General features: G+C 42.0%; 1 protein-coding gene across 2 annotated transcripts in view; it reads right to left on the bottom strand.

Moving 5' to 3' along the window:
- LOC129326080 (E3 SUMO-protein ligase ZBED1-like) overlaps positions 1-18,707 on the bottom strand; it is a 198,868-nt gene that overhangs the window by 151,834 nt on the left and 28,327 nt on the right. For both annotated transcript variants that reach the window (XM_054974186.1, XM_054974187.1), the window contains 2 exons: positions 11,209-11,316; positions 5,525-5,593 (listed from right to left, as the gene is read on the bottom strand). In XM_054974186.1, the coding sequence (XP_054830161.1) occupies positions 5,525-5,593; positions 11,209-11,316 (177 nt within the window). The remainder of the gene's footprint in view (positions 1-5,524; positions 5,594-11,208; positions 11,317-18,707) is intronic.

Consider the following 18,707-nt stretch of genomic DNA (forward strand, 5'->3'; position numbering starts at 1 on the left):
CTGAGCAGTCCCACATGGACTGAGTAACAAGCCACTTACTTATGGAGGAGAAGTGCGTTCTTTATGAGAACAGTGTTTGCAGGACTGCGTGACCCACACTACCTCCCTCCTGTTATGTACATCTAGAGCGTAGTGTCTGATGAAGATATCAGTTGATGTCCATATCACAGCTCTACAGATGTCTTGAAGAGGAACATCGTTAAGCAGGGCTTCTGAAGATGCCCATGACCTGGTAGAATGGCATGGACTCCCAGTGGACAAGGTTAGTCAATTTGTTCGTACCTGAATTACCCATCTGGCAATGGTCTGAGAAGTAGCTTTTTTGCCCATATTTGGGCCTGCATAACAAACATAATATTTAACATCTGACCTGAACGATGCTGTGCACTTTACATAGGAGTATAGCTCTCCTCACTTCCAGAGTATGTAGTGTCCTCTCTGCCCCGGATGTCAAAGAAGGGAAAAATACAGGCAGCATTAACTCCTGTCAGTTGTGAAATTTGGAAAATATCTTCGGTAAGAATTCCAAGCTAGGTATTAGCACCACTTTTTCTGTATGGATCTTCAGGAAAGGAGAATCCATGCGTAGTGCCACTAATTCACTTACTCTCCTGGCAGAGGTACCAGGAATGCTATTTTAATCGAAAGGAGTCTTAAGGGACAAATGGCCAGGGGCTCAAATGGTTTAGTCATCAGCATTGCCAAAACCAGCTGCAATGACCACTAAGGTACTATTCGAGCTGTCGGAGGAAACATGTTCTGAAGACCTTTCAGAAACAGTTTAGATGTATAATGAGAAAAGACTGTCTTCTTGTCTACAGGGGAGTGAAATACTGAAATTGCAGGCAAATATACCTTGATGGAAGATGAAGAGAGTTCAGTATGTTTAAGATTCAACAGATATTCCAGAACAAAGGCTAAAGGGCACGTATATGGATTAATGCCTCTACTCTTGGGACCATCCTACAAATATATCCCATTTATGGGAATAATATCTCCTAGTATTAGGTTTTCTAGCATTCAATATAATTTCAGCTACCTCCTAAGAGAGATCTTCTGCTACAGAATCAACCATGCCGTAAGTCTGAGTCTGAGTCTGTGATGATACCTCACACCTCAGTATAGTAGGAGATCCATTACCAATGGTATGTGTTGAAATCTGCCCTTGGCCATTAGAAACAGGTGTTTTCTGCACAGCCACTTTACAGCGTTTCAGAGTCTATTCTGCTTCCCATGTTCTCCAGAGTTCCGCACGTGCAAGAGAGTCATCGGAAACATAAACAGTTTTTGGCTGTTTTCCCTGTTTTTCCCCTCTGCACACATTCCCCGATTTTTTTAAAGATGCTGCTCAGTCACTACCAGCATGTGTTATGTCCGTGCAGAATCAAAAACTCCCATTCTGCTTCTTTTGCCCTTCTCTTCCTTTCCCCCAGGAGCTGATTGGCCTGTCTGCTGGTAACCACTCCCCCTCTCCTCAGCTCTCTGAACTCCTTTTCCACCATTTTTATCAGTAAAGTGAGGTAAGGGTCATAAGGCTGCTTCTCTATTTGCGTCATTCCTCCCGGGTATGTGCACACTTTTTTTTTTTCAAAGTCAGGAACTAGTCCTAACATTGCTGCTTATTCCCTGCTGGCTTTAAAAGCCAGGAAAGGGTTAAATAGCCGCTTTCCCCTTCCTCTCTTGGTGATATGAGCACACTCTAATTTTTTTTCAAAGCTTGGAATGAATTGTAATGTTGCTGCTTATTCTCTCCTGGCTTTAAAAACTAGGAAAGGGTTAAATGGCTGTTTTTCCCTTCCTCCCTTGGTGGTATGAGCGCACACAATTTTTTTTTTTCAAAACTAGGAATGAGCTGTAATGTTACTGCTCATCCTTTCTAGCTTTAAAAGCCAGGAAAGGGTTAAATAGCTGCTTTTCCCTCCCTCCTAATGCTAAAGAGGGAAAAAACCCAAGTGCTTTGCACAGCCATTTACAAAACTAAGCTGCAGAGAAGCTGCCAGGAGGGAACAAAGCAGCAGCGTATTAACTCTTTCTTGGCATGGCTTTAAAAAAATGAGAGTGGAACAAGCACAAAAAGTACATGTTTGCCTTCAGAACTCCACCATCAGTTGCCTTTCCGGTAGGCACGGGACAGCCCAATCAGCAAATACAGGGAAGGGGGGAATGGGTTCCAACATTGCAACATTACCACACATGCAATTTTTTTTAAAAAAAATGACATCAGCTCCAGCCCCCACAAAATGCAGCTCCAAACAGACGCATCTCAATTCCTCAGCAGACACTAAATCGCCTCGAGGTCGTGCAGTGCAGAATGATGGGACTCCAAGCCATTTCAGCGCCGATTGGCATGAATGCTCAGCATTGCTGGCTTAAAGTGTGCCATGTGGAATGAGCCATAATCTGTGAAACCATGCTTGACATGGCCAGAATGGTGCTATTACTATGCAATTCGTCTTTTCCATCTGTATTTTGACAACAGAGCAAACTATGAGGGGTAAGGAAGTGAACACATAAAACACGTACCCCTGACCATGTTAACTGAAAAGTGTCTTCCAGGAATCCTGAGTCCATTTCCTATCTGGAACAGAACAATGGAACCTTTCTGTTCTCCTCTGTCACATACAGGTTTATGTTTGGGAATCCCCACTGTTGGAAAATCGGCCGTATACATGACTCCTTCAGTGACCACTCGTGAGTGGAAAACTCTAGCCTGCTCAGCCTGTCTGCAATGAGATGGGATGCCCCAAGAATGTGGATGGCCTGGAGGGAGACATTGTGTTGCACTGCCCAGTCCCAGATCAACATGGATTCCAGACACAGAGTCCTGCAAACAGTGCCTCCCTGCTTGTTTATGTAGAACATGGTGGTACACTTGCCCATAAGTATTTGGACATGTTTGCTTTGCATAATATCTGTGAAAGAGATAAGTGCCTAACGAACTGCCCTCATTTCTAACACATTAATATGTAAACTTCTCTCACCCTTCAACCAAGTACCATGGGTTGTGAGATGGTCACAGTTTGCCCCCCAATCTTCCATCAAAGCATCTGTAGTAACCATGGTTTGGAGAACCAGACTGAACCCCTCTAAATAGATGGGGATCTAGCGACCACCAGCGTAGTGACTTAACCACTGCTCTGTAGATGCAATGTTTTCTATTCTGTGAGTGTATCGAGGGATTGTAGACAGGTAGAAACCATGGCTGTAAGCCTCATATGCAGTCTTGCTGTATCAATCACTACTGTAGTTGCAGCCATCAGTCCAAGAAGCATTTGAATTTTCACAGCTGATTAGAATATACAGCTTATCACAGATTTGACTAAGTGTTTAGTTTTCGTGTTCTCTCCAGTGGGAGAAAAGCCTTATTTAATGAGGAGTCTAGTCATGCACCAATGAATAGCATTTTCCTAGAAGGGTTGAGGTTGGATATTTAAAAATTAACCATTAATCCCAAGCATTAACACATCTCTAAAGCCAGGTTTATGTGCTCCTGTAAGGCCTCTTTAGAATGGGCAGAAATCAACCAATCCTCTAGATACGGATAAATAGAATAACCTCTAGTTCTCAGGTGTGCAAATACTATAGCCATGCACTTGGTAAATACTCTTGGGGCTGTAGCTAGTCCGAATGGTAGGACCTGGTATTGATATGTGGTCTCCTCAAACTTAAATCTTAAATATTTTCTGTGGGATGTATAGATAGAAATATGAAAATAAGTGTCTTTAAGGTCCAACACTGCAAACCAAGAATTGTGGGGTAGCAACACCGTATTGAATGTAACCATTCTAAATGTACACATTCTGACCAACTTACTCAAGTCCTTCAGGTCTGATTCAAAAACACCAGTCCTTCGTCTGGACTAAGAAGAATCTTGAATAAAAGCCCAGTCTAGTTTCAGACATTGGTACTCGTACCGCTCCTTTCTCTAGCAGCACTGACAATTTTTTCACCAGCTCAGGTAATAGGTTTACGAGGAAGATTCAGATATGGGGAAGTGTTAAACTCAATTTTATAACCACTCATAGCTTCTAATAACCAAAATCTGTGGTAACAGACACCCAGGCTGCGTAAACGTGGGTTAGTCTACCACTGAAATCAATAGGTTTCTCCTGCGGTAGTCAGAATTGCTTCTGATTTGGCTTGGATTCTTGCTCCTCATTAATGAGACACCGTGCTTTGACTTATGAATGGGCTTATGCATCAGATACTGCTCTTGACCGGTAGATGTTGGGAGATTGTGGGGATACTGATGCTGGTAAGGTTGGTATCTGTGGTAGCAACCTCTGTATGGTAGTTGTTGCTGCTGCCTGTAGAAAGGTCGATAATTTGATTGCTGAGGGGGTGGTAACTACGCTATGCTAATTTTCCATTACTATGCTATGTAGCAAGTTTAACCATACAGTTGCATATTGGTGAGGACCTGAGCGATTTCATTTGTGAAGGCTCATTCAGAACTGTCACAGGTAATACCAATTCTGGAACGCCACACTCAACGAGTCATCAATCACCAAATTAAATTTTTGTACTGAACATTTCAGCTGATGCAATAATATCAGAAAGTAGAACTTCTTCAACCCTGTCATTTGCTATCTCATAGGCTAATATTCTTATGAATGCTAATGTTCTCTCTAGCATGCTCTATCAGATTCAGTCCACCTTTTATGACTACAGTGATCCAGGAAACTCCTAGCCGCTTCAGTTTCCACAACTCCACAGTAAACTATGGATCTGAGTTTCTATTCAAAGTCAGAGGAGGACAATAGAGAACAACCTACATCTGTTACTCCAGGAAGCCTAGCAATTCAAGTTCCTGACAATGGCTCAGTGCAGTTGCTGCTCTGATTCTTGAAATCCCTCTGAATATTTCAGAATCCAACTGGATCCATCAGTCTTTGAGGTTGGATGTTTTAATAAGCCTGCCAATCCTGTAAGGAGGAAGAGTAGCAACCACCCATTCCATCAGAAGATAATAGTCCAACTATGACAAATGTTGCATCTTTAACATCTTCAGCAGACCTCAGAAAACTGTTCATTTCAGAAGCTTAAACACAGTACGCAGGACCCAAATCCAGCCAGAGTGACTTGAGACAGAGTTACATATTACCATCATCCAGCCATAACTTCATCATACATGCCAGATATACTTAATCCAGCACCAGAAGATCATGCCACAAAGTAGATCTATTCATTTAAAATGTGGCATTTAAAATGTGGTTCAATGTGAGTCCTATCATAGTATCTGAGGATGGGATCAAGATTAGACAATGTATGAACCCTAGTAAGTCTCTCTGTTTATTTCCTTAACACACCGCTCTTCATAACCATACATTCCGAACATATTTAGAACCTCAGTATTGTCTGTAGCCATCACTCTTCCTGCCCCATCTACTTCAGATCAAAAGTAGAAATGTACTAGTTTTTGAGCAAGGTTGGTATGTAAAAAGTGATGAACACTAAATTAAAAAGGTTTAATAGTGAACTCAAGAAAAAATACACCCCAAATTTTTTTTACATAAATAAGTACCTTTTGCATTCAAATTTTCTTCTTTTATTTTCATCACAGTTTCTTGGCCTTCAGTATCATTATTTCCAGCTATGAATCAAGGCAGAGAAAAAATAATATCAATTACTAGTATGTCAGAATGAAACCTAGTTAACATTCATTTCTGCAAATATCCACAGCCAAAATCTTACATTGCCTCTTCAGGAGAGTGAAGCAGACTTGTTGGTATAAAAAGCGGGGAGGAGGATTGGGTGTCTCTTGACCATAAAGGTGATCAGTCCATCAATAGAAAAAGAAGTATTATTGGCCAAATGAAGTCAGGCCATCTCACATAACCAACCTTTCTTTTATGTTTGTAACATCAACATAATAATGTTTAGTACACCTGTTCAGGATACAAATATAAGTTCCATATTATACCCTTTTCCAGTCAGGACAGGAAGGATGAGAAACACAGAATAATGCACTCTCTTCTTGAGCAGTAAATTGTACCTACCTCAACATAATTTTTGAGTTGAGATCTGAAGATCAAAAATATTAGGAGCTGAGCCTCTTGGCCCAACTGAATCCGCTAACTGGTTCAAGTGCCACTGAAACTGCTTGATGAGACTGCCTCATATTATAGACTGGGCAGATTTCACCGTGCCTTCATGGTTTGACTTTCTGAGCACGTTCCCATACAGGGCCCCCACATAGAGGGAGGGAAGGATGCACTTTACTGGGGCCTGGAGGGCCAAAGGGGCCTAGCCCAGGCAGCAAACATCATTGCCATGAGGGAAAAAAGGATAAATTGTAGATCATGCCTGAGGATATTTACAGAAACTTATTTCCTTGTATCTATGTATCCATTGGGAGGGAAGGCAGTATGGTATAGTCTGATCTTATCAGATCTTGAAAACTAAGTAGGGTCAGTACTTGGATGGGAGACCACCAAGGAAGACTCTGCAGAGGAAGGCATTGGCCAAACCACCTCTGCTTATCACTTGCCTTGAAAGTCCCTTGCTGGGGTTGCCATAAGTTGGTTGTGACTTAAGGGCACTTTACATATTCATGAGTTTGTTGTCCAGATCCTGTGAAATTTGCTGGATCCAATTGGAAGCAGTGTTAGCACAGCAGTCTCAAATGACATTCTGAATTGCTGGGCCTCCTGAGTCGATCAACTCCTCCCTGATCGAGGGGACCCTCTGTAATTGAAGTTATTAGATCGCTGCTCAAAAAACCTTCAATAACGAGGGATGAGGTGGCCAAATATAGGCTAGTCTCTGGTTTCTTTTCTAGGGAAGGTGATAAGTGTGGGGTGGCAGAACAGCTCCAGGGTTTTCCTGGATGACTAATCTGTCCTCGGCCCATTTCAATCTGGTTTCAGACTTGGATTTGGACCTTAGCTGCACTAGAGGACAATCTTTGCTTAAAACTGGACTGGGGACAACAACAACAACAACAATAATAATAGATTTATATACTGCCCTTCAGGACAACTTCACAACTACTCAGAGTAGTTTATAAAGTGTGTTTTTATTATCCTCACAACAATCACCCTGTGAGGTGGATGGTTCTGAGAGAGCTACAAAAAAGCTGTGACTGACCCAAGGTCACCCGGCTGGCTTCAAGCGGAGGAGTAGAGAATCAAACCCAGTTCTCCAGATTAGAGTACTGCTGCTCTTAATCAATACACCAAACTGGTTCTTCCCTCTTGATAATGTTAGAGGCCTTTGACACAGTTATCCACTGGCTGGAATATGGAGTTGTATTAAGGACATAGCCCTTCAAAGGTATGGCACTTTTCTGTCTGACCAGACATAAAGAGTTTCCACCAGAGGTGTAGAATTAACGGGATGAGATTTGTCTTGTGGCATACCACAGGGTTCTATTCTCTCATCCGTGCTATAATATAATATAATATAATATAATATAATATAATATAATATAATATAATATAATATAATATAATATAATATAATATAATATAATATAATATAATATAATATAATATAATGAGGGCACTGAATGAGATTGTCTGGAGCTCTAGGGCTGGGTGTCATTAATATGCAGATGACATCCAGCTCTATATATCCATCTTGGTTTTACATTGGTAGTTTGAGGCTGCTGTCAGGCGGCTAAGGCAGAACAAACTGAAAGTGAAAATACTGCTGGTTGGGAACACTGATACTCTAAAGGGACTGAACCCTCTTGTCCTAGATAGAGTTAACTTGACTTTTCTCAGAGCAGGTCAAGAGATTGGAGGTGCTCATGGAACCTGCCTTGCTCTTTGAAAAGCAGGTTGGCATTGTGGCCTGGAGTGCCTTTTATCAGCTGCATCTGGTGCACCTACTCTCTTGCTACCGAGACTCAGCGATCTAGCCACACTGATGGATGCTTCTCTAACCTCATGGTTATATTACTGCAACACACTCTACGTGGGGCTATCCCTGAAGACAACCCAGAAACTACAAATGGTCCAGAATGTGGCAACCCAACTATTGTCAGCAGTTAGCCACCGGGAGCATGTTACCCATTTTGAAATTACATTCGCTCCCAGTTTGTTTCTAAGTTCAATTCTAGATGCTGGTTATGACCTTGAAAGCCCTTCATGATCTGGGACCAACATATTTGAATCACCGTCTCCTTCCTTATGTCCCAATGTGCTAAATAGGATCCTCAGGCAGCTGTTTGTTGGCGGTCACACCACCCAGAGTGGCCTTACAGCTAGCTCATGATTTTGCAATTAAAAATGGTAGGAAAATAATGATTTTAAAATTAATTGGCCTAATCTTTGCAGCCACATTGGCCCTTTAGAATTTTCTTTTAAGACACTGACAGGATTAACCCTTTTCAGTGACCAAAAGGTAACAAAATAGTTAGCAAGCCTGTAGGACTCTCAGGCTAGGCATTATCGTCAACATCATCATCTATCAGTTTATAGTCTGCCTTTCTCATGGAGGCTCAAGGCAGATTACCCAGCACAAGTCAATATAATATAATCAACAGCTAGGACAGTATTAAACAACGTAACAAAAGCAGGCATTTTTCAGAAATGTAGAATATGTCTCAGTAATTTCATAACCAAAACAAACTGTTTTCATGGTTCATCAGACTGTATGTACAGGATGAGGGATTTTGGTGTTGGGGTATATGGGGGTATTTTACAAGCTTGTACTTGTAAAATGCAAGTACAAGTTTATAAAATACTTGCTTAGGCCCTGTTCACATCCTTCCCTCCTTCCCTAATAGCCATAATTTTCTTGCCACAAGTTTAAAATATCTCTCTTTGAGTCTGACCATTCGGTACATTATCCAATAAGTATGCAAAAAGACAATATGGAAAATTTTACATACTTTTTAAAGTGGAAATTTCCAACTCACCAACATTTTAATAGTTTGCAGCAGCTATTTTCTTACTTGCTTTTTTCTCAACCACTTCAAATAGTTAGCCTTATAATATTTAATTTAAAATGTAAAAGCAGTTTTTGCCTATGAACTCTTGACATGAGCATTACCTTGCAGCTGGCTATGCATATATTAGATTAGCTTTCCAATTATACCTCTGTGGATCAGTGGATGCTTCTTTGTTTTGACCACTAAAACTAAAAACATGAACTCCTACAGTATTTTTCCCCTATAGAAATAATCCAGGGTTGCAGAGAGCAAATATCCAGTTTGATCCTAATTTCTAGAAATAGATGCAGTGTCAACAAATAAACCCTCCAGTGGAACTGCCAGATCTGTGGAGCCCTCTATAAAAGAAGTTATGGGCATAAGATCAAGTCTCCTCACTTTTTCAACCTAAGTAATTTTCTACAGCAAGGAATTCAATTCCAATGTTTCATAGTACTGTATATAATGTGTTGGGGAGGGGGCAGGGGGAGAAGGGAAATTCTGTTGCAATCTCTGCAAGGTTTTCCATATTTTAGCCTCCTCCTCCATTAGCTTGCAAGACAACATCCACCTTTATTAAGGCCACCAGCACTCTGTTCAATGTCTGATATATTATTTTCATTTGGGCAACATGTTGTATTTTTACAACTTTGCTGCTTCATTCACAACAGAAGCTCTTCCATATGGGTACAGTTTTAAAGAAATAGCATTGCTAAAAATTCTTCTGAAATGTGCTATTGGGGGTATTTTACAATGCCTTCCCATGCTAAAAGCAGAGTAACAGTGAACCTTAGGCAAATGCAGATTAAATATTCACCAGCCAGCCTGCTTTATTACTGACAGAAAACAGTGAATACTTGAATTGACTGCTGATGAAGGTTAAAAGAGAAAGTGCTAGAGCAAGATTATGGCCAAACATCTAGTAGACAAAAGTAATGACTACTGAATTACACAACGGGGCTCATGTATATCAGTAGACCCTCCATTATAATGAAGCATTATAAGAATATGTACAAATTCACTGTTTGCTCCACAGAGTCTTACCCCAATGAAGGCCACTAAAGGGTTCTTAACTTTCTCACTGTTCTGGATTTTTTCAAGTCATTTGATTGAGAGCTTATACATATAATTACTTATACATTCTGCGTAACCCATGGAAAATAGTGGTTTATTCATTTAAAATATTTATCAGCCTACATTTCTCCCAAGCAAATGGGACCCAAATTGGGTAACAAAATTAGATCATTTCAAATGAAAGAAACTTCCAAAATTGGGGGGAGGGGGATTAAGAAAGTGAAACACATTAGAAAGAACCAGTGAGCATAACAAATAAATAATAATCATTCTAGAAAGTTTGCCCCCCCAAAGTGCCCTGACAAACTGTAATGCCACCACATGACCCTCCTAGGTCTTTGTAAAAGTTCTGAATTGCAAGCCTTCCAAAAGTGTAACAATGGGGTTTGCCTTAATTCAGTTGAGAGATCATGCCATGTGGTTGGAACCACCCCTCAAAAAGGCAGTGGCAGCAGAACCACACTGCATGGGTGGAAGGGTGGAGCAACCAAAAATGCTGTTGGGCAGAACACAATTGCTTCACAGGTTCATGTGAGGAAAGGCAGATCCTAGGTTGTTATCGGTCTGATGGACAGGAGAACATTCTGCCCTCTTCTCCATTGATCCCAGACCAATCAGACTTAAAATCCTGAATAGGATTTGGGGGGAGGGGAGGCTGCTAAGGAAGTTTAACTGAAAGGAAGTACTCCAGTCTGGAAGCTAACTGGAAAAACATGTGATGTAAAAACAGCCCTAGATAATATTATCAATAAATTGTCCATGCACCGAAAAAAGAACAGGCCAGCTTTGAGGAACAACTTGGGAAGTTGTCCAGCATTTTCAGGAAACCATGAAGGGATCACACAAGGGAGAAAATAAGTGGCAAAGAAGCTTGACGGGAAAGATTTTCTAGCACAGCATATAAAAAAAAGTCTGTACAGGACGAGTTGATAAAGATTTTCTTACAGGAAAAAAACCGCAAAGCTTAGAAGGGCAGATAGGGAAACAAATTTAAGTATGTCCTTATATGGAAGTATTTGAATAATAATACAATAATCTTGACTAACCATAACTTCACTGCATTGTCAATGGTGCTAGATGTTAATTTTATTTCTACTGACTAGTTTGAGTTAATCCACCTCTCAGCCTAACCTATTTTACAGGAAGGTTGTGAGATTAAAATATGACTCTGAGAAGCATTAGCAATATGTAATGAATACTGAAATTAAACAAAATAAAAATCACACAAATGCGTAACAAAGAAATAACAACAGTACCTATTATAATGTGCATGCCGAGTCTTGCCAGATACTTCACAGTATGGTAACCAATTCCTTTAGTGCCTCCAGTCACTATGGCAACATTCCCATTTTGCTGAGGAAAAACTAAGTAAAAAAAGGAAGAAAAAGGAATTCAGAAGAAGATCCATTTTACCACTCCCAACTCTGGAGACTAAAGACTGACAGCCGATCAGAACAACAAGACTTACCATTACTCATCATAACAAGAATCAGCAAGAGCTACTTCACATTTTATGCAGCAATTGGGTTTGTGATAGTTACCTAAGTGTTTGACCATGCAGCTTGTGAGAGACATCGTAACTCTGGTGTTTGCAACAGCTACATAGCTTTTGTAAAAATGTAAACCAAGCATGAAGCATAATAACGGGAGCATGGGTTTGAATGTACAAGAACCTGGTTCAAATGTGCACTAAGCCATGAAGTTAACCAAGTAGCTCTGCCTGCCTCCCAGGATTGTTGGGATAATAAAATAACCATACATACTCTGTGTAGTGGACTCTTGGACTTTTTATGATTATTTTTTCCAATATTGCCTTTAACTTAGAGTATTTTAGTATAGTATCATAGTATTGTAGTGTAGTATCATAATTTGTAAGCTGCTTTGAGATCTTTATAAGGAGAAAAGCACAAGAAATAAATACTTTATGAATAGTATTATGATTATGTATATATATGTATTTTTAACTGTGTCACTTTGACTGTTTTATGGTTTTAACTGGTGTCAATTATTTAATGTTTTAATTGTATATGGTTGTAATCCGCCCTGAGCCTGTTGGTGTGGGGAGAGCGGAATATAAATCGAATAAATAAATAAATAAATAAATAAATAAATAAATAAATAAATAGAGATTCTTGTCAAAAATCAGGATAAAGTGACTAAACTGATAACTAAATATCCTTTATGTTTCTGGAGCACTGGTACTGATAAAAATCAATGACTGAATATCATTACTGAGACAGTCATTTAAATCCAAGCCATGGGATCTGATCAAAAGATGACTATGCACTCACCAAAAAAACCCAGCCATCAAAAGAGTCTAAGCTGAAGAAGTCCCACAGTGGCCCTTTTCGAGCTAAGCCACACTCACTGGCTTTTCAATTATTTAAGCTTAGACTTTCCATCATTTGAATGTAGCATGGTAGAAGTTAAGAGTCAAGTGCGTACAGAGAAAAGCTTCAAAGTTAGGGTTTTTCTTTCAAACAGGAAAAAGGAAACTAAAAATTTGATTTTTTTAAACCAGGAACTTAAAGCCCTGTCCACATAAACAATTCCTTGAGTTGTAAGTTCAGTAAATTGTAAAAACCAATTATTCGTTTCTTAAAAACTTATTCCTATCCAGCTAATAGTAGTCATGATGACCAAGTCCCACTGAAACCAATGGAAGAAGCTAATTACAATTAACAAATCCCATTCCTTTCAACTAAATTTAGTCACCAGTTTGGTTGCTGGATTGAGGCCACAACATGCAATTGTAAGAATGGTCCCTTTTAGAGATGGGTACGAACCACAAAAAAAACAAAAAATGAGGTTCGTGGGTTTTCACGAACCAGAAACCACAAACTGGCACGAACTGGGGCAAGTTTACGAACCAGTTTGTGGTTCATGGTTCATGGGGTTTAAATGCCCCTTTCCAGCCGCTTAGCAGCGGCAGGGAAAGGTGCATTTTGACAGTTAAAAGGGCCCTTTCCTGCCTTGCAAGTGGCAGGTCCCTTTAAACCAGCCACGGCGAACCTATGGCATGCGTGCCACAGCTGGCACGCAGAGCCCTCTCTGTGGGCACGCGAGCCAAGTCGCCGATCGCTAGGTCCAGGGCTCATTTGGAGGGGGAATGCCTGGAACAGAATTCCAGTAGCTCTGAGCAGAGATCACATGGGTTTTGGCCCTGCCCACGTGATTTCTTTTCCTCAAGGCTGCCTCCCTGCTGCCCGTCTCTTTAGCAGCAGGAAGCGGAGGCAGCAGCCGGGCTGCTGGGGCTGGTTTTCTAAAGAAGAGTAAGCTGCTTTGATTTAATTTGCTTTACTTTCAGTCGTGGCTGAGTGAGAGTGAGAGAGAGAGAAAGAGAGAGAGAGAGTGCTTGCAAGCGGGGCTGCTGGTGTAAAGAAGGGCAAACTGCTTTGATTTAACTTGCTTTACTTTCATTCGTTGCTCCTGAGTGAGAGAGAGAAAGAGAGTGAGTGAGAGAGAGAGAGAGCGATGTTAATTAGTTCGGACAACTGTATGAGTTGTTTTTTTCTTAACTAAAACCTCAATATTCAGGTTTAATTGCGGTGTTGGCACTTTGAAATAAATAAGTTGTTTTTGTGTTGCAGTTTGGGCACTTGGGCTCAAAAAGGTTCGCCATCACTGCTTTAAACTATCAGCTGGCAGGCAGTAGGGATCCCCCCCTCACTGCCTGCCAGCTGATAGTTTAAAGGGACCTGCCCCTTGCAAGCGGCAAGGCCCTTTAAACTGCCCAAACCCCAGCCCCCAGCCCCACACTTACCTTGCCCTGTGGGCCTGCAGTGTCCTTCCCCTCCTCCCATGAGGGGTGGGAAGGCCATTTTTGGCCTCTTCTGCGACTGTGTGGGCCCGCAGGGCAGCGGAGGATGCCAAAAACGGCCTCCCCTGTCCCTCAAATGGCCACCGCGTGGGCTGTGGCAGCCATTTGAGGGGCGGGAAGGCCATTTTTGGCCTCCTCCACCACCCTGCGGGCCTGCGTGGCAGCAGAAGAGGCCAAAAAAGGCCTTCCCGCGCCTCATTGGAGGAGGAGGGCACCGCGGGCCCACAGGGCAAGGTAAGTGTGAGGCTGTGACTGTGGGGGTGGAGGCTGCGGTTTGGGCAGTTTAAAAGGCCCTGCGGCTTGCAAGCAGCAGGTCCCTTTAAACTATCAGCTGGCAGGCGGCAAGCTGGCAGGTGCCCATCTCTAGTCCCTTTGTACAATTATCAAATTTTGTATTTTCATTTTTCATTATGACTACACCAAAGGATATACAGCAAATGGATCTGAGAATAACTAAATTGTTAAGAACTGTACCTGCTATGGCATTATATATAACATGGAATTATTCAAAGGTTCTTCAACATATCAGAAAAGTGGCTCCAGATCATTTTTGTGATACATTAATACCTACATCTGGTTCAGATATCACATGTGCAGTCTGAGGGCCAAACTACAAGTGACGAATGACCCTTGAACGGCAAGCTTATTCCTCCCTGTTCACTTGCCGCTCAAGTGTCATTCGTCACTTGTAGCTTGGCCCTCAGCCAGTCCACTTATTGCAGTGACTCCTCTAAATGGTACTCGTGGGCAACATGGCTATTTCTTCCAACTGGAGTAGGAGGCGCTTCAGAAGACCACAGAAGGCATGTTTGTGTCTGCAGGGAGCCCCAATTTGGATACAGATGCTTCCATTATAGGAGAATGCCAGCACTTGGCTTGGAACCTAACATTTTGCTGAACCTCCCAGTGTTTTGAGACTAGCCCAAGCCCCCTTGTCAGCCATGCTGTGAATGGTCACCCCTCCACAGCTGCCATTTTGTTGCAGTGCCCACTACCTGTTCTCAACATTTCGGAGCCCACAGTTTCAACAAACAATGGGGGACTCCTGACAGTGGCTTCTGAAGCAGGTTGTTAATTTACCTGTAGCCTTTTTGTAGAGTAGACTTCACTGATCATGACTGGAGGCAAACAAAGTTTCATTGATTTAGAATACTTCTATGTCATCTCTTTAATTAATTGTAATTGGCTTACAATTGAAAATTACAATATAAAAAAGCCATTCATTGTAATTACTGAATATAAAAACAGGAATTCAGTCAATCCTGAGTTGATTTTATAACCTAAAGCATTAGGCTCATCAAATCAAACTATTGTGTAAAAATGGTGGACAAGAAGGAAAAAGTCCAGCACATTAATTTAATTCATCATTGAAAGTTAAAATGTGTTTCAGGTTTTCAAACATTTTACAGCAAAAGTTTTATTTATACATAAAAACACAATGCATAAGTTGAGGGGGGGAGTGCAAAAACAATATGAAAAATATTTACCCAACACACATTTTATACTTGCTTTAAAAATCTGGATTTTACTACTTGCTTTAAACTTCTGGATTGCAACTCACAGGGGAAAAATTGTCCTCATTGAACAGGCAGGTGCATACACAGCATAAAGCAATACAGCCTTTGAAGGCAAAGATGAAACAAGGCGGGGAAGACAGCTGGGAGACATCTTTGTGATATCAACAAGAACAGCCTTGCAACCCTGAAACAATGGATAAAATGGTTGCGTTGGAGGACAGCGCAAAAGATCAGAGGAAAAAAGAGGTGGCACAGGGCTGCTGGCGGCTTTGACTTATGGGGGAGGGGGAGAACCACAACAAGAAGTAAACAAATAGCAGAAATCCTCCTCCACGCAGCTTCCTGCACACAGTTAGAAGAGCCTGTATTACTTCCGCACACTGCTCAAATTTCATAGGGCAGCTGCTGGCACTTCTGTCAACCAGACAGAATAAACGGAACAGATTTTAAACAAACGTAAACTCTGCATCTCAGCTCTTAAAACCCAGAACCTGCCAAACTGTTCTGAAGAACTGGAAAACAATGGAATAGAGCAAAAGAATACTGACCTTCCCCACAGTCTGTTTGTTAGAATGTCACCTAAACTACACTATCCATACCACTGTATACCATAAGCAGGGAGCAAAGGAATCATTATGCAGTATTGCCTTTTGTTTTGAGCCTTTGAGCCAATTAACAACATTTAAGAGAATACGTCAGGCACTCTTTGAAACAAGCATGGAAATCACAATATTTTTGGTGAACTGATTATTATGCACATTTTAATTCAGGGTTTAATAAATGCTACGTGCCAGGATGCCTAAAACTTTCATTGTGGCACCTAGTATTTTCAGAAATGATTGTTATTGTTTCTTCTTTCACATATTCTTAGTAGAAGTACAAAGGGTTGGTCTAGCTGGTTTTTTACTGATGAAAAGAGGAGAAATGGGTCCCATTTAGAGGTGGACACGAATCGAATTACGACCCCAAAAAATGCATGAACCAGGCCAGTTCGTGGTTCGTTAACATGCAGTTCGTGGAGCTGCATGTTACAGAACCCCCATGACTTTTTCAGGCCCAGTTCATGCAGGTCATGAGCATTGTGACCCAAGACAGGCTGGCACCACTGAGGGGTGTGTGAAATTGACAGCCCCGTTCTCCTGCCACCAGCGAGCAGCAGGAGAAGGGGGCTGTCAGTTTCACACACACCGCGCCGGGTTCAGCCCATGAGCTGAAGCCAGCACGGGGTCTGTGAAGCTGACAGCCCCCTTCTCCTGCCTCTGGGGAGCAGCAAGACCTGGGTTGTCTGCCAGCGCGGGGTCAAACTGACAGCCCCCGTTCTCTTTCCGCCCAGGGCAGCAGGAAAACAGCGGCTGTCAGTTTGACAGACCCTGCATTGGCCTCAGCCCATGGGCTGAACCCAGTGCCAGGTCTGTCAAACTGACAGCTCTCTTTCTCCTCACACCCTGGGCTGGAGGAGAATGAGAGCTGTCAGTTTGACAGACCTGGTGCCGGGTTCAGCCCCTAGGCTGAAGCCAGCGTGGTCTGTCAAAGTGATAGCCCCCGTTCTCTTTCTGCCCAGGGCGGCAGGAAACAGGGGCTGTCAGTTTGACAGACCCGGCACTGGGTTCAGCCCACGGGCTAAGGCTGGTGTGGGGTCTGTCAAACTGAAAGCTCCCGTTCTCCTGCCACTTGGGGGACAGGAGAACAAGAGCTGTCAGTTTCACATGCCCCATGCCGGCTTCACCCAATCAGATGAAGCCTGCAGGGGTGTTTTGAAACTGACAGACTTCTCATTGCTCCTTGCTCGCTTGCTAGAGAAGAATGGGAGCTCTATGGCTGGCAGGCAGAGCTGCCTATCAAGTTTTTAAGGGCTAGGATTGGTGTGGGAACCAATCCAAGGGCTGCAGAACATCCATCACCTCCGTTGCCTATGGAATTAATTCTTGCCCCTTGCTCGCATAGAGAAGAATAGGAGCTCTCTGGTTGGCAGCCAGAGCTGCCTATCAAAGTTTTGAGGGCTAGGATTGGTGTGTTCCAAGGGCTGCAGAAGGTCTGCGGTCATCCCCTCCATTGTCTAGGGAATTGATAGATCAGCGCCAGGATGTCTGGACTCATGGACCGGCCCAAACAGACCAAAGCTCGTGAAAAATGTGGGCCCCCGAACGACGTTTGTGAACCACGAACCAGGCTAGACTGTGTTAAATTTAGGTCTGTTTTCCAGTGCGTGCCCACCTCTACCTACAGGTTAGCATTTTGCTTTTGTGATCACAACCAGGATTATATTATTTATCCATATCTTTTGTCCCAACTTTAATAAAATTAGGAGAAAGTTTGAAGAGAGTTGGATTTGGTTTTATGGTAGCAATGATTAGAAAATGGGGTCATTAAAATAAGAAACACTGAAGACCTGTTTTAATTCATTTTCAATGACCATGCCTTTCTATGCTATTAGTAGGTCTTAAAGGTCAGTAGTTTCAGTAAACGCTAGAAAACTCTTTATAAGTTCCCATTACTTGAGTAATTCATTCTTCTTTAACTACAACATATAGAGAATAACATCTTCATTCACAATAGTTTTGCAACTGCTGATCAACAGAAATGTTTCTGATGGTATGTTATTTTTTTGTCCCATTTTCTTGCCATCACTTCCTGGTGTATGTCCTAGCTGCCCTGGTTTGCACCAGCAACCATAACTTAATCAGCAAGATGAAGTTGGCTCAGCAAGCCCATTGTGTGGGATGGCTGCTTTTATCAACACTCAAACCTGCCATTTGTGTGTTTATTTATTTAGAATATTTCTGTGTCTCCTCTTCAGAGTATTGCTTGAGATGGCTTACAATTAAAAACTGCAATATTAAGAAGTCATTTTAAAAAACAAACCATTTGAGATAAGCAACATAAAAGCTATCCGTGATACAGAATCTGGTAAGATTTTTAAAAACCCTGAATATCCCAGACTAGCCCAAGGTCATCATTGCTTATAAGCTAAGCAGAGCTGGACATGGTTAACACTTAGAAGACCTGAGTTGGTATGCAGAGGGAAACAATGGCAAACCCTTGGCCTTGGAGAAAATGGTCATATGGCTGGTGGCCCCGCCCCCTGATCTCCAGACAGAGGGGAGTTTCGATTGCCCTCCGTGCCGTTTGGCAGCGCAGAGGGCAATCGAAACTCCCCTGTGTCTGGAGATCAGGGGGTGGGGCCACCAGCCATGTGACCATTTTCAAGAGGATCCGGAACTCCGTTCCAATGCGTTCCCGCTGAAAAAAAGCCCTGTTCTTTTGGAGCCCTGTTCTTTTGGAGTTTCTTAATTTTTAGATTGGAGAGCTAAACTTATTCTTCCTCTTTTTAAACAGGATTTTATTTCTCTTTAAGATAAACCTTGGCTATTAAGAGATGAAGATAAACAAGTAACTTTTTCTGTGGCTAAATTTTTGA

This window comes from Eublepharis macularius, chromosome 3, assembly GCF_028583425.1.
Source record: "Eublepharis macularius isolate TG4126 chromosome 3, MPM_Emac_v1.0, whole genome shotgun sequence".
NCBI classification, from domain to species: Eukaryota; Metazoa; Chordata; class Lepidosauria; order Squamata; family Eublepharidae; genus Eublepharis; species Eublepharis macularius.